At 39.5% G+C, this 17,433-nt stretch overlaps 1 protein-coding gene across 1 annotated transcript; it reads left to right on the forward strand.

Moving 5' to 3' along the window:
• Positions 1 to 8,018: 8,018 nt before the first annotated feature.
• il12ba (interleukin 12Ba) lies at positions 8,019 to 15,403 on the forward strand (the record flags this gene model as incomplete). The annotated part of the gene is made up of 6 exons (XM_055225039.1): positions 8,019 to 8,250; positions 8,813 to 8,915; positions 11,715 to 11,953; positions 13,192 to 13,361; positions 14,556 to 14,681; positions 15,317 to 15,403. Coding segments are annotated over 6 exons (957 nt in total), but the record flags the coding sequence as incomplete, so codon positions are not given.
• Between the last annotated feature and the right edge of the window lie 2,030 nt (positions 15,404 to 17,433).

Here is a 17,433-nt window from a genome sequence, read left to right on the forward strand (position 1 = left end):
GTCCTGGTTTAGTCCTTTTTCAGTCCTGGTTTAGTCCTGGTTTAATCCTGGTTTAGTCCTGGTTCAGTCCTGGTTCAGTCCTGGTTTAGTCCTGGTTTAGTCCTGGTTTAGTCCTGGTTCAGTCCTGGTTTAGTCCTGGTTTAGTCCTGGTTCAGTCCTGGTTCAGTCCAGGTTTAGTCCTGGTTTAGTCCTGGTTCAGTCCTGGTTTAGTCCTGGTTTAGTCCTAGTTCAGTCCTGGTTTAGTCCTGGTTTAGTCCTGGTTTAGTCCTGGTTCAGTCCTGGTTTAGTCCTGGTTTAATCCTGGTTTAGTCCTGGTTCAGTCCTGGTTCAGTCCTGGTTTAGTCCTGGTTTAGTCCTGGTTTAGTCCTGGTTCAGTCCTGGTTTAGTCCTGGTTTAGTCCTGGTTCAGTCCTGGTTCAGTCCAGGTTTAGTCCTGGTTTAGTCCTGGTTCAGTCCTGGTTTAGTCCTGGTTTAGTCCTAGTTCAGTCCTGGTTTAGTCCTGGTTTAGTCCTGGTTTAGTCCTGGTTCAGTCCTGGTTTAGTCCTGGTTTAGTCCTGGTTCAGTCCTGGTTTAGTCCTGGTTTAGTCCCTGTTTAGTCCTGATTCAGTCCTGGTTTAGTCCTGCTTTAGTCCTGCTTTAGTCCTGGTTTAGTCCTGGTTTAGTCCTGATTCAGTCCTGGTTTAGTCCTGCTTTAGTCCTGGTTTAGTCCTGCTTTAGTCCTGCTTTAGTCCTGGTTTAGTCCTGGTTTAGTCCTGATTCAGTCCTGGTTTAGTCCTGCTTTAGTCCTGCTTTAGTCCTGGTTTAGTCCTGCTTCAGTCCTGCTTTAGTCCTGCTTTAGTCCTGCTTTAGTCCTGCTTTAGTCCTGGTTTAGTCCTGGTTTAGTCCATGTTTAGTCCTGGTTTAGTCCTGGTTTAGTCCTGCTTTAGTCCTGCTTTAGTCCATGTTTAGTCCTGGTTTAGTCCTGGTTTAGTCCTGCTTTAGTCCTGCTTTAGTCCTGCTTTAGTCCTGCTTTAGTCCTGGTTTAGTCCTGGTTTAGTCCTGTTCCAGTCGTCTAACCTCCTTCAGACAAACATAAATCTGATTTTAACAGTTTACCTTTGATTTTCCCCGTGTTTTTCTGCAGATTTGTCTGATTTGTCGCGTCTGTTAAATTCAAGTCTGAGTCCAGTTTTACCCTTAAACTTAAACCTGATTTAACGATTTTAGACACTGACACTTTCTCTGTGTTTCTGGACCAAACACTATAAATATATGAAGAGCAGTTGTTGCAGAACCTGTTTGGGGACAGACCTGGACACATTCTGAAGACTGTATCATCCAATCAGTCTCACAAAAGTACAACAACAACAACTGAAAATATGTCTTTATCGCTCTATTTATATCACAAAAGTATAGAAGTACATAAAAACTCTGAGCACCAGTCAAAGTTCTTCTTTTATGAGCAGTAATAAAACAATTGTCTGTCTTAACGTGGGCAGAAACTCAGTGTAATGTTTGTAAAAATCCTCAGGTCCTTACGCCCTGTGCACACTTCATACTTAACTCATATGTGTAAAAAAAAGTACCTACTGCTTTCAAAATTCCCACAGTTCCTATACGGGACGGGATCGCTCTGGAAATAGCTCCAGACCACGCCCTCAGCACGAGACTTTCCCGTCCGGCTCGTGCTCTGCCGGGTACGAGTCTGAATGTTTGGACTGCAGCCAGATTTACCTGTGCACACTGATGGGAAGAGTACTGCGAATGTGTACGTGTACTGCGAATGTGTACGTGTACTGCGAATGTGTACGTGTACTGCAAATGTATATGTGTACTGCGAATGTGTATGTGTACTGCGAATGTGTACGTGTACTGCAAAGGTGTACGTGTACTGCAAAGGTGTACGTGTACTGCAAAGGTGTATGTGTACTGCAAAGGTGTATGTGTACTGCGAATGTGTAGTTACAGCATACTGAATAATTACAGGTACCATAACACAATACTATGAATACCACAAGGCAATTAGAGTACTGTATTCTGAGTACTGTACCTAGAATACTTTTGCATAGAGCTGCATGATTTTATGAAAAAACGTAGGATAAATCTAGAGTATTATAGAGTAAAACATGGTGTATTATAGAGTAAAACATAGTGTATTATAGAGTAAAACATGGTGTATTAAAGAGTAAAACATAGTGTATTATAGAGTAAAACATGGTGTATTATAGAGTAAAACATGGTGTATTATAGAGTAAAACATAGTGTATTATAGAGTAAAACATGGTGTATTATAGAGTAAAACATGGTGTATTATAGAGTAAAACATGGTGTATTAAAGAGTAAAACATGGTGTATTATAGAGTAAAACATGGTGTATTAAAGAGTAAAACATAGTGTATTATAGAGTAAAACATGGTGTATTATAGAGTAAAACATGGTGTATTATAGAGTAAAACATGGTGTATTAAAGAGTAAAACATGGTGTATTATAGAGTAAAACATGGTGTATTAAAGAGTAAAACATGGTGTATTATAGAGTAAAACATGGTGTATTATAGAGTAAAACATGGTGTATTAAAGAGTAAAACATGGTGTATTATAGAGTAAAACATGGTGTATTAAAGAGTAAAACATGGTGTATTAAAGAGTAAAACATGGTGTATTATAGAGTAAAACATGGTGTATTAAAGAGTAAAACATGGTGTATTATAGAGTAAAACATGGTGTATTAAAGAGTAAAACATGGTGTATTAAAGAGTAAAACATGGTGTATTATAGAGTAAAACATGGTGTATTAAAGAGTAAAACATGGTGTATTATAGAGTAAAACATGGTGTATTATAGAGTAAAACATGGTGTATTAAAGAGTAAAACATGGTGTATTAAAGAGTAAAACATGGTGTATTAAAGAGTAAAACATGGTGTATTATAGAGTAAAACATGGTGTAAAACATGGTGTATTATAGAGTAAAACATGGTGTATTAAAGAGTAAAACATGGTGTATTATAGAGTACAACATGGTGTATTATAGAGTAAAACATGGTGTATTATAGAGTAAAACATGGTGTATTATAGAGTAAAACATGGTGTATTATAGAGTAAAACATGGTGTATTATAGAGTAAAACATGGTGTATTATAGAGTAAAACATGGTGTATTATAGAGTAAAACATGGTGTATTATAGAGTACAACATGGTGTATTATAGAGTAAAACATGGTGTATTATAGAGTAAAAACATGGTGTATTATAGAGTAAAACATGGTGTATTATAGAGTAAAACATGGTGTATTATAGAGTAAAACATGGTGTATTATAGAGTAAAACATGGTGTATTATAGAGTAAAACATGGTGTATTAAAGAGTAAAACATGGTGTATTATAGAGTACAACATGGTGTATTATAGAGTAAAACATGGTGTATTATAGAGTAAAACATGGTGTATTATAGAGTAAAACATGGTGTATTATAGAGTAAAACATGGTGTATTAAAGAGTAAAACATGGTGTATTATAGAGTAAAACATGGTGTATTATAGAGTAAAACATGGTGTATTATAGAGTAAAACATGGTGTATTATAGAGTAAAACATGGTGTATTATAGAGTAAAACATGGTGTATTATAGAGTAAAACATGGTGTATTATAGAGTAAAACATGGTGTATTAAAGAGTAAAACATGGTGTATTATAGAGTACAACATGGTGTATTATAGAGTAAAACATGGTGTATTATAGAGTAAAACATGGTGTATTATAGAGTAAAACATGGTGTATTATAGAGTAAAACATGGTGTATTAAAGAGTAAAACATGGTGTATTATAGAGTACAACATGGTGTATTATAGAGTAAAACATGGTGTATTATAGAGTAAAACATGGTGTATTATAGAGTAAAACATGGTGTATTATAGAGTAAAACATGGTGTATTATAGAGTAAAACATGGTGTATTATAGAGTAAAACATGGTGTATTATAGAGTAAAACATGTCATACTGTAGTTACAAACTGCTTTATTTGTGTTACTGTTTGTTCCACATTAATTTGTGTTTAATTAGACACAAAACTCACACGCGCCTCATCACTAAACCTGTGTTATATTTGTTTTCTCACTGTGCAGCTCAAACCCACATCACACATGACGTCCCTCCATGTTCTGTTGAGTTTAGAAGCTGAAGTATTTTCTGAAAACCTCCAAATGAAAGAGTAACTGCACCGGAACACACTTCCTCAAAGTTAGTATAGGTATTAGTAGTATTAGTAATGGTATTAGTAGTAGTATTAATAGTATTAGTATTAGTATTAGAATGAGCAGCCAAACGTCTTCACTTCCACAACCATTTGTCCAGTTGACAGATTTAAACTTCATCTTTTGCTATTTGCAGTAGTAGTAGTAGTATTAGCAGTATTTGTATTAGTAGTTTTAGTATTAGTAGTTTTAGTATTAGTAGTATTAGCATTAGTAGTATTAGTAATAGCAGTATTAGTATTGGAGCCTAATATCCACCTGTCCTGCGCTTCTTTACCCACCGCCTTGTCTCCTCTTTACGCACAGAGCTGTCTCACCTTTACGCACCACACTGTCTCTTCTTTACCCACGCAATGTCGTTTCTTTAGGCACTTCACTGTCTCTTCACTGTCTCTTCACTGTCTCTTCACTGTCTCTCCTTTACGCACCGCATTGTCTCTCCTTTACGCACCGCGCTGTCTCCTCTTTTTGTCTCTCCTTTACGCACCGCATTGTCTCCTCTTTACGCACAGAGCTGTCTCACCTTTACGCACCACATTGCCTCTTCCTTACCCACGCAATGTCGTTTCTTTAGGCACTTCACTGTCTCCTCACTGTCTCTTCACTGTCTCCTCACTGTCTCTTCACTGTCTCTTCACTGTCTCGTCACTGTCGCCTCCTTTACGCACCGCATTGTCTCTTCTTTACGCACCGCATTGTCTCTCCTTTACGCACCGCGCTGTCTCCTCTTTTTGTCTCTTCTTTACGCACGCAATGTCGTTTCTTTAGGCACTTCACTGTCTCCTCACTCTCTCTTCACTGTCTCTTCACTACCTATTCACTGTCTCTTCTTAACCCACGCATTGTCCTTTCTTTACGCACCGCACTGTCTCTCCTTTACCGACCGCACTGTCTCACCTTTACGCACCACACTGCCTCTTCCTTACCCACGCAATGTCGTTTCTTTAGGCACTTCACTGTCTCTTCACTGTCTCCTCACTGTCTCTTTACTGTCTCCTCACTGTCTCCTCACTGTCTCTTCTTTACCCACGCACTGTCCTTTCCTTACGCACCGCGCTGTCTCTTCTTTACGCGCGTCACGTCACACGTCCCTCAGATCCGCTGCGCCAAGAAAAACACAAACAATCACATAAGACGCGCAGCCACATCAGACACAGGATCATTAGTCCCTGTTTACACTCCCAGCTCTGAGCCCGTAGAACCTGTTCAGCAAACACATCACCACAAAGAGGAGCCCACGGACACAGAGGCACGGCCCACAAACATTCCCACGTCCGGCCTCAGAGCGATGATGTAACAGCGGAGAGCGGCATTCGTGAAGCACAAGTGGAAGTGAAAAGGTGACAACAACAACAACAAAAATGACCTGGAAAACGAAGGGCCTCTGGACTTTTCCTCGAGCGAAATGGGGAAGTTTGGTCCACGCGTGTCAACCTCATCGTGGTGTTTATAACCGGGCTCCAGTCTGCGCGGCTCCATTTCACCCGCGCGCCTCTCCTCAAGGTAAGATCACATTTAACATCTGCTTTTAAACAGTATGACACCAGCTCTAATGATGGACAGAATGACTTCAATATTATTTTATCAAACGTATTTTTTATTTTATGAAGTGATGTTTTTATTGATGATTTTTAAGCTGATCTGATTCTGAGTTTCACTGATATTGATTAATACAGATTTCTTATTAGATTTAATGAAATATAAACACAAATACAAATGCTTTGCTTGAAAAATACAGATTTAACACAAAACTATTTATATTTCTTAGTCCAAACTCTGAACTTTGCCCCAAACCGTATTTTACCAGTGATGGAACTTCGACTCTTTTATGAGATCCGAATCTTTTGGATCAGTTCATTTCAAAGAGCCGTTTAAAAGACCAGCTCTGTCTTTATTTATTTATTTATTTATTTATTTATTTATTTATTCATTCATCCATTTATTTATTTATTTATTTATTTAGCCAAATGTGTTTTTTGTGCACAGGGCCGACTCTAGCTTTCAGGGGGCCCTAAGCTGAATTTATCTCTGGGGGCCCCTCGTGGCTCCGTTATAAGTGATTCACATTTGACACATTCTGACTCTGCTCTCATCACCTTGAACAGTTGTGTTTTTTGTGTTTATAAAACCAACATCAGACTGAAAACATCCAGAATGACACAACTACTTAAACCACAGAACAGAACACAGACACAAGGGGGTTCAAGATTTAAAATTAGACATTTTTTCTTCGTTTCTGGTGGATTTTAATGTGTTCCAGTTGCGACAGTGAGTTTAAATTTACATTATGTGGGGTCCTTGCAAACACAGAGCTGCCCTCACCTCTGCCCGACTCAAAAACAAACGTAGCAGCAGCAGATATTTTACTACTTTAGACATAAAACAAATTGGTTGAAAGGGATATTTATGCTGCTGTACACACATAAGCCCTGTGTCCTATAAAACTTGATATATTACATTATTTTCAGTATAAATGTATGTGCTCATGGGGGCCCCCTGCTGGCCTCGGGGCCCTACGCAGCTGCTCAGTCTGATTATACTCTGAACCGTACGCAAAACAACTATAATGTTTTTTGGAAATAGGAAGATGGATAATGAAATAAAAGTGTCAGTGGAAGGAACTATTTTAGAGAGAGTACAGCAGAGTACATTTTTGGGGGTAATAATAGATGATAAATTAAACTGGAAGGAACATATTAAATATATTAAAACAAAAGTAGCTAGAAGTACAGCGGTATTATCACGAGCGCGGGAAGTATTAGAGTTAAAATCTATCCAACAATTATACTTTTCTTCGATATTACTGTATTTGACTTATTGTGTAGAGGTGTGGGGGAATAATTACAAAACAAATATACAACCCTTAGTTATTCTTCAAAAACGAGCAGTTAGAATTGTGCACAAAGTGGGATTTAGCGAGCACACAAATGATTTATTTTCACAGTCTAGATTACTAAAGTTTGAGGACTTGCTTATTATGTTCAAAGAAAGAAATGATCAAATGCCTCCAAACATTCAAAACTTATTTAGTGAGCGAGAAGGGAATTATAATCTTAGAGGAACGGCAAAATTTAGACACGATAAAGTCACACGACAAGGAAGAGCTTTTGTGTCTCAGTCTGTGGGGTCAGATTATGGAACGGGCTGAGTGAAGATTTAAGGCAACGTTCAAATATTAGGCAAAAGAAAAAGTAGTTAAGTAAAAGGAAGCTGGGTGAAATTTTTGTTCAAAGTTTGAATCAGAAGAACGGGGTGGGATTAAATAAGTTTACACCTCTTCCCACATCCCTTTTGAGAATGTTCAATGTTTTTTGAGGAAGATAATTTATTTTATTACATGATTTATGAACATACTCAAATAAAATTCAATTCAATTCAATTCAAACCGGTCGTGTTTACGCACTGATCTCTCACTTGTGTCACCTGCTCTGCTCCTGTGTTGGTTCTTGTGTCGGTTCAGTGTTTATCCGGATGAAAACAGAGACAGAAAAGGTTTCGACTCTTTCAAAAAGTTAGATCCAAACGTCCTGAGAGAAACGGCTAAATCTTCATCCTGATTTTGTGCTTTGTGACCTCAGATGTATTTCCTCTTCCTCACGCTGTGGTCGTTCCTTCGCATGGCCAGTTTAAACCCCACAAACGTCTGGATCCTCAGAGACAATGGTACGTTTATTTTTACGCATTTACTCGTTCGCTCTCATCGCTCTCAGTCTTGTTTCTAAATTCTCATCTGCGCACGTCCAGTTTTAGTTTTGGAGGTGACAGGAGGCGCCGGCCAGCACCTCCTCAGATGCATCCACTCTGAGGACGAGGTTTCGCGCAGACCGGACGAAGGAGCCGGGATCTTCTGGAAAAGAAATGGAGTCAAGATTCCGTCAGTGGGGAACGTCCTCACGGTGGCGCTAAAGGAGACGTCAGGGCGAGGGAATTACAGCTGCCACGACGAAGACGGATCCTTCCTCAACCACACCGAGGTCCTCATCCTCGAAGACAACGGCAAGAAGATGAGGATCCTCGAGCCAGGTGCAAATATGTTCAAATTAATTAAAAAAGAGTTTAAAAAGACACGGAAAAGATGTGGTTTCAGGAATACTCAGCGGTGGATGAAGTACTCCGTTTAGTTACTTAAGTAAAAGTGCAGATACAAAAGCAAAAAGATAAAAAAGCAAAAGTATCACATGAAAAAATCGGCTTAAGTGCCCGTTTAACAATGTACTTTTAGCATATTTCACACAAGTGTTCATTTGTTAAAGCGTAAATGTAGAGATATTTTGATCACAGGAACATTACAAATCAATTTCTTCATTTTTCTTATGAATTTTGTGGATCTATTTTTGTTTCGCTCAAATTTGAAGCTTGAACTTTTAAACTTTAGTCAAGATGTTTCCACGAATCATGTGAAAAGTACTTTTTACTCTTCAGTCCTGTTCAAAAATGTACAGATACTGCTCTCAAATGGAGTGAAGTAAAAGTAAAAAGTATCCACTGTAAGACACTTTCAAAATTCACTTAAGTGCATTTCTTTACTACTTGTACTTCATTACCTTCCTCCACTGGAAATACTAATGCTGATTTACTTCTGTAGATCACATAAACTGCTCCGCCTCGAACTACAGCGGCAGATTTCAGTGCTTCTGGACCTGGGATTCCCTTCGTGTCGGGAAAGTGGCTCTGGTCAGAGTTGGACGGTGAGGTTTGGCTCTGTTGTTTATCCGTATTTTCCGGAGTTTAAGTATCGCACCAGCCAAAAAATGCATAATAATGAAAAAACAGAGGCAGGGAGCGGGTACCAGAGCGGGAGGCGGGGTGCAGGATGAGACAGGGAGGTGGAGACAAAACGGACAATACCGGAGCAGGAACACAGGGTCAGGAACAGAGACGGAGACAGAGGAGCTGGGACGGTCCAGGGAACGGGAATCTGAGGGCAGCAAAAATCCAGTCAGCATCAAAAAGGCAACAAGCGAGTACAAAAAGCAGAGCAGGAATAGTCACGTTTGACACGCGGACGATCTGGCACCGAGTGTGTGGTCCTGGCTCCTCTTATCCACGGCACATGGCGGCGATTGCGCTGATGGGATGCAGGTGCACGCGCGGGAGGAGCCAGGAACTCCGCCCAGCTCCAAAGCGCACAGGGAAACAACACAGGAGACAGGATAGCGTGCATCATGACAATTTTCACGTATAAATCGCACCTGAGTATAAGTCGCACCCTCGGCCAAACTATGAAAAAAATGCGACTTATAGACCGAAAAATACAGGATATTCACTCATGCTCATTCTCAGCCATCGTAAAAATCAGTAAATCGTAGAAACAGAGATACAGACAGGTCCATTCTCCAACTACTTCAGACGACATCACAACGTTCCAAAGGCCAATCGTGTTCGATACAGATAGCGACAGGTGAAACTGATATTGCACACGTTTGTTTTTGTTGTGGCACGGCAGGATTTAGGGTCCAGTCACGATAAAAATGATCAGGTTCAACGTTTGGAACTTTTCGACAGGGAAAAAACAACTTTCCGGCCTCAATCTGGAAGTATGACATCATCGCATTCAAAATCTGAAACCCACCAATCGCAGCGCTCTCTGAAATATCTATTTACACTTACGACGTCTCAGCGTAATGACGTAGGGATGGGACAATAAACAATTCTGTCGTTTATCATGAGAAAAAGGGTTGACGATAATCATTCGTGCGCATTTTATATAATCGGCAACAAAGATAATCGCCGTTATATGACCAGAATGTGCAGAAAAAAACAACGTATCCACAGGCGAGTCAACGGGAGGGACAAAGGGTCTGTTGTCCTTGGGCCGTAGGGTCTTAGGGGGCCCCGAATTAAACCCTCTTCCTATTAAATTTGTATTACAGGGGGCCCACGTGAGACTTATTACCCGGGGCCTCCAAACTTCAGTTGACGGCCCTGCGCATCCAGAATATTCTCTGTTATAAAGCTAGAATTATTCATATCTATAACAACTTTAAACATTATCGTGATATAATCGTTAATCGCAATTATTTTGGACATGAGAATCGTCACATAAAATTTCAATATCGTCGTCTTATGCCCAATTGGACGGTTAAATATATTCTGCTTAAAATCTAAAGTAATTCATCGTCTAGTTTTCCGTCCCAGTACCTCCGTTTTCGTTGAGTGGTTGCGGGTTCGATCCCATCATCGTTCAGGCCTTTCGGTGCTTTCTGAGTTTGTCCGGGTGGGTTCGGGTGCGCACTCCGGTTTCCCCCGACGCAAACCCAAACCAAAACATACACAGATGTTGTTGTACACTTCCAGAAAACGTCCTGACCAAGACTCGCTCAAAATTTAGAGATTTGTCCACTGCTCCTGACCAGTCGACCCAGCGGATGGTTCGTTCTCGGTCTTTATTCGCAATGAGACCACCCAGACTCTCTTTTTTCATGGCTGCCCTGTTAAAAATACAACCCAAGCCAAAAACAAGTACACAACTCCATATAAAACATTAAAAACACGAGCAGTTTTGTGTATAAAAGTTTGTTACCGGATTATTCAGTTGCGATTGCGGCATCAAAGTGTCCAGTTTTGCTTTTTCCTCGGTGTGCTTTCCATTTTTGTGAAGCCAAACAGCAAAAAAAGCCCCTGTCGTTAGCCTCGTACAGTCATGTGATGAGGTGTTAAATATTTCCGTGTCAATGATTAACAAACAGGTGAGATACGCAGGTCTGTGGGGTAATCCCTGATGAATACAGACAGTGTGGTTCTCTTCTGACAGATTGCGACGGCTGACGGACTTTTTAGGAGTGAACAGTGATGGGTTTCACATCCATCACTTTAATTACTGTTTGTACAATGTGTTTTTGTAGCTAGCAACAGTGGCTCAGTTGGTAGAGCGTTTGTCCTCTTATCTGAAGGTGGCGGCGATGGTTCGAATCTCGCTCTCAACATAAAAACGTCATTGGAAAAGCGCGGTACAGTGATCCCTCGTTCTAAAAATAAGCTTTATTTTTTACATTATTCTCTGTGTTTTTGTCTGTAAAACCCCTCACCACACACTTTATACACTTTTCTCACACAGGCGTTAACATTTTCTCACATTTCTCTCTCGTTTAAACTCTCTCAAAGTTCAAACCTTCGTAGGCGTCTTTGTCGGTGCAGAACGTTTCATCGACATTGTGGGTTTTGTCGGGGAGAAAACAAATTGCAAACGTACAGCACTTCAGAGTCACACTGAGATCCAACGTTTATGTAAATTTGTCTGAACACATTCTGTACTGGACAGGAGACACGGCACGGAGGAGACTGATGGACAATGGTCTACAGTCCAACAGCCAATCAGGACACAGAACACAATACACATTCATAAAAAACATGGAAAATTGCGCTAAAAAAATTGCGAAACCGCGAAAGGTGAACCACGATATAGCGATGGACAACTGTAAATAAAACTCTACACTTTTGTGAATCTTTGCCTCTCGTTAAACTTGTGCGTTTGTTCTTTTGTGCAGTCACAATGATCCCAATGACCTGCGCTGCTCTGAGGACGCCGAGGGCAAACAGTGGACGTGTGTCTCCAGCACCAGTAACATCAGCTGCTCCGTGGACCCCAGTGGAAACAGCATCTCCTGCATCGACGACCAGCAGTGCCCCTACGCCGAGGAAGTCAACGTCATCCGAATCACTGTCTATTTGGTCTACGACTCCCTGTTGGAGAACTATTCCAAAAGCTTCTATCTGTCTGAGATCGGTGAGATACATGAGATAAACTGTACGTCTGGGTAATCGCTCAGTCGTCCAGGTCTGATCCAGAGTAAAAGACAAAGTTAAATCTGTCAACTGGACAAAAAGTTGTAAGAGTGAAGACGTCAGATTACTGCTGGACACTGCCTTATATTTGTCTGAAGGGCGGAACAGCCATTGTTTACAGTTTCATCCTAATGGGCCTTAATTTGCCTTGCTATGTCTATTGTTCTCTTTGTTTCCTTTGTTTTCTTTGGGTCTGGGGATGGAGTTACAGATGGTGGACAGGTCTAAGGTCTAACGTCTCTATTCCTGCTCAAGGAAGGATTGCCTTTCCCAACTTTTCTTCTTTAACTCTGTCAAACCATTTCTTTCCAGTTTTCCAGATTTAACTTTGTCTTTTACTCGAGATAAACTGCAATTTTTGACAGTAGCTAGGTCTATTGTTATCATTGTTTCCATTGTTTGCTTTGGGTCTGAACATGGATTTATAGATGGGGAACAGGTAATGTCTAAGGCCTCCATTTCTGTTCAAGGAAGGATTGTCTTTCCCAACAAAAATAGCTTTTTTAACTCTCCTCTCAAACCATTTCTTTTCAGTTTTCCAGATTTAACTTTGTCTTTTACTCGAGATAAACAGCAGCAAAACTGAAATAAAATCTGTCAACTGGACAAAATGTTGTAGGAGTGAAGATGTTTGGCTTCTCGTTCAAGCCGCTTCTTCAGTTCTGGTCAGATTACTGCTGGACGCTGCCTTATATCTGTCTGAAGGAGGAGCTAACGACACTGAAACTCAAAACACTTATTATTTACAGTTTCTGTTTGTAGTCTTGGTCTATTGTGTTACTCTAAGTGTGCACTGTGCCTGAGTCCTACTTAGCATAGTCATTCAAGCCTCTAATGAGCGATTTCACATCTATTGGCTTCCTGGCTAACCCTGTCGTTCTCTTTGTTTCCTTTGTTAGCTTTGGGTCTGAGGATGGAGTTATGAATTGGGGATAGATGATGTTTGAAGTACAGACAGATATAAGGCAGTGTCCAGCACCAGAACTGAGGAAACGGCTTGGACGAGCAGCTAAACATCTTCACTCCTACAACATTTCATCCAGTTGACAGATTTTATGTGTCTTCAGCGAAGGATCAGACCTGGACGACTGAGGGATTACACAGATGTGACATAAACGGGCTTTGATTGGCTTCGTGTGCGTTGGTATGACCGCGGCTGCGTGTTTCTGTCTTCTCTAGTGAAACCTGGCAACGTGCGAATCACTAAAGTCAACAAAAAAGCCATCGAGTGGACGTATCCGGAGTCGTGGGCCAGTCCTAACTCCTACTTTCCTCTCACTTTTGAAATCGCACAGCTCTCAAAAAGAAGCTCTTGTGACTTCCTGAAACATCAGGACAAAAACGAGAAGGTAAAACAGAAGGTAAAACAGTTTTGTTCGCTTTGCCTCTGTTCAGTTTGTTGTGGTGTGAGGGAAGATATTTAGAACTTTTCTGTTTGATTTGGTTCAGATCGTAGACTGTGTATATAAATAGGAAGTGGGCTCCAATTCACTTTCTATTGAAAAACTGTGGTCTCTTTCTTTGTAACTGCTGCTGTCAGACTCATCATTCTGGTCTTAAATGTTCGTATTAACCCTCTACATGATCCTCTGGTTCAATTTATTGAATTGATTTTATTTTTATTTTTTAACTTTTATTTTATTTTTAGTTATTTTGAGGTTTTATTTTTTATTTATTTATTTTTTCAGGGGTTTTTGTTTGTTATTTTTATTATATTTTTTAAGTTATCTTGTGTTTTTGTGGTTTTTTTTGTTTATTTTCTTTTTTTCTTATTTTGAGTTGTTTTTCTTTCTTATTTTGAGTTTTTTTTGTTATTTTTATTATAATTTTTTGTTGTTTTGAGTTTTTTTTGTTTATTTTCTTATTTTTTTGTTATTTTTAGTTTTTTTTTTTTGTTTTTTAATTGTTTTGAGAGTTGTTTTTTTTTTATTATTATTATTGCCCTTCTCTCTTTCCCTGCTGCTGTCAGACTCATCATTTTGGTCTTAAAATGTCCGCTCTACATGATCCTGACGTTTTTATTTCACTTTTGTGTCTGTAAATCAAGATATGAACATTAAAAACAGACGAATCAGGCGCCTTCTTTCCCCAAGGTGGGTGGGAAGGGGCGTTACGTTCGACAGCCTCGCTCTGGATTGGCTCTTTGGTTGCTATGATACTCGCGGTCAGAATTCCAAATATAGAACTTGGCTCCAAATTCGTCCGAAGTCCCGGGGCCTAAACATACCGGCAGCACAGAACGTAGCCAAAGCTAACGTTTAAAAAGCGTTTTTGTTTTTTTTAAGACAACAGATGGATATGGAGCTGAGAAAAAAGTTTATGATGTGAAAATAGGTAAAAATCGCGACAAAATTCGGCAGTTTGTGATCACATTTCACTCTACGAGAAAAATAGAGCAATTTTTTTCGTTGTAGTACCAGTGAGTGGCCACTAGTCCAACTCGAGACAGCTCTAAGCAGCAACACAGTATCACAGTAACACAGAGCTGACGTCACGCACTTTGTCCACTTTGTATAATATATTTGGTTTTTGTTTGTGTTCAGATTCAAATGGTGAACTGCACCGACAGCTGTTGGGCTAAACTTAACCGCAGAACCACGACGGTGTGTTTCAGAGCCAAAGACGCTCTTTCAAACTCAGAGTGGAGCGAGTGGAGCCCTGAGAGGTCGGTGCTGACGCCACTGCGGCTGCTTTACATGTTTTATACACAATCACATCTATAATCATAAAGATATACAGCGGTGGAAGGCAACAAAGTACAAGCATAAAAGTACTGTACTCAAGTGGAATGTTTATCTATCTATGCTTTATTTAAGTACGTTTTACAGTGGATACTTTTTACTTTTACTTCAGTACATTTGAGAGCAGTATCTGTACTTTCTACTCCACTACATTTTTGAACAGGACTGAAAAGTGAAAAGTACTTTTCATATGATTTGAGGGAGTATTTTTACCGTGTTCGTGGAAACATCCTGACTAAAGTTCAAAACTCAAGAGCAAAACAAAAATGGAGAAATTGATTCATATTGTTACTGTGACCAAAATATTTCTCATTTTAAATCAATATCTCCACATTTACACTTTAACAAATAAACACTTATGAAAATGAAATACTTTTACTTTTTACTCTTAAAGTACATTTTTAAACAGGTACTTTTACTAGATTTTTTCATGTGACACTTTTACTTGAGTTATTTTTCCCTCAGTATATGTACTTTTACTTAAGTAATATCATTGAGTATTTCACCTCAGCTGATGCTATAAAACAGTGATTAAATGTGTGTATTTTTATGATTTTATCCAGAATCGAGCAAGAAAGAAAGAAAAGCAAGTGGAGAACTCGGAGCTCAAGTACTTCTCAGTCGGCTGCATTCTGAAGAAGAAGGTTTAACTTCAAGCTGATATTTTTTTAAATACATATATTATATTTTAAATACATTATTAATAATTTATTAACTTCTGTTATTTTTATAATATTTATTAATCTACTGAATTCAGTGACATGAAAACACTTTGATGTTGATATAACTGAGTGTGACCCATAGACTGTTTATATAAATGGACGTAGCTCCATCGACTCTGGCTCCAATTCACTTTCTATTGAAAAAAAACTGTGGCCCGACTCGTCATTTTGGTCTTAAATGTTCGTGTTAACCCTCTACATGATCCTGGAGTTTTTATTTCACTTTTGTGTCTGTAACTCAAGATATGAACATTAAAAACAGACGAATGAGGCGCCTTCTTTCCCCGAGGTCGTTCCAGCTCCAGCGTTAGCAACAGGTTTGATTGACAGCGTTGCTAAGCAGTTAAGAGGCTTTACGTTCAACAGCCTTGCTCCTGATTGGCTCTTTGGTTGCTATGATACTCACGGTCAGAACTGCAAATGTAAAACTCGGCTCCAAATTGGCCACTATAACTCGCTTTGTCCACTTGTTTACAGTCTGTGGTGTAGCCGTGTAAGAGTTTTTATCATGGTACCAGCTCTTTTTAATTATATTTCTATTACATTAAGATTAACACACTCCTGTACACTCATAAATCCTCACACACGCAGTTTCCTGTATCCACTTTCTTACGCTGCACCGCATGAGTCCTCCCCGTGCCCACACTGTACAGACAAACAGAAGTGAAACCCGCTCGGCTTTTGACTGACATTTGACACATTTAACGACTCACAAGCTGTACGATTCTTCAGAGCGAACGATTCTTCACAGCCGGGATGATGCTAGAACACGCAGCGAAACTTTAGCTCGGCTCTGATGGCTAATATTTAAGCAAACACGGAACAAAATACGGGATATCCATGCACGGATCTGATGTACGCAGTGGTTTCCGAATTGGTTTCTCTTTGTTTGATGCACAAGAGTTTTAAAATACAAAGAAATCCAGAGTTATTTCTCATGAGGTGGAGCCATTTTGTTGCAGTTTAGCCAAAAAAGTTGCAGGAGTAAAGACGTTTGGCTGCTCATCCAAGCCACGGCTTGGATGAGCAGCCAAACGTCTTTATTCCTACAACTTTAACCAACATATCTTATCAATTCCCTTTGTAAAAACATTTAAAAATCCTAACGAGACCTTACGTACGCCCTGTATTAGTCAAACAAAGCCTCAAAATGTAAAGGAACCTGATGAGACATATGTGTGTGACTTCCTTACATTGCAAAACTGGGACTGACCCGAAACTAAACCTGGACTAAAACCAACCGGAACCGCTCGAATGGACTCACACGTTAGCGTAGCATCACTTTTTTTTAACACTGCGTTCAATATGGAACTAGTCTGATAAGGCTGAGGTCGAATTTAAAATCAGGTTTCACAATGAGTTCCTCAAAATTTACAGCTGCGATGGAGCAATTCACCTGTTTATGGTTTGATAACTTCTCTGTCCAAAATGCCCCAAAAGTCCTCGGCGCCGTCCGTTATGATTAAACTATTGTGCGTTTAAGTTTGAGGTAAAACACGACTCTGTTTATTGTGTCGGAAAAAGCAGAAATAGTGAGTCATAAATGAGGTGTCATCGTGATACAGTTTTTTTTGTTGTTGTTTTTTTTTTTTACACATTAAATCCTTGACCTTTAATTTGGGGAATTGGCGAGCGGCTCTCACACTCACGCCGCGTCCTGTACAACCCGAAAACATCATGTGCTTGTGCTGTTTGGACAGATTCATTCGTGGCATTTGAAGTTCTTTTTTCCAGCCTTGAGTCAGTAGAGAAATGTGCAGGAATCCAGACAGACTTTCAGTTTTAGACCTGTGTGATGTTCTGTTATTTACTGTCATTTAATTTACCTCTCGAATCGTGTTTTTTTTTTTATGTTTTTACAGTACGTGGTTTGGACGAGCAGCAAAACGTCTTCATTCAGTTGATTTTTATTATTATTTTTTTTTACTATTTATATATTTATTTATTTAATTATTTAT

This window comes from Periophthalmus magnuspinnatus, chromosome 10, assembly GCF_009829125.3.
Source record: "Periophthalmus magnuspinnatus isolate fPerMag1 chromosome 10, fPerMag1.2.pri, whole genome shotgun sequence".
In the NCBI taxonomy this organism is placed as follows: Eukaryota; Metazoa; Chordata; class Actinopteri; order Gobiiformes; family Gobiidae; genus Periophthalmus; species Periophthalmus magnuspinnatus.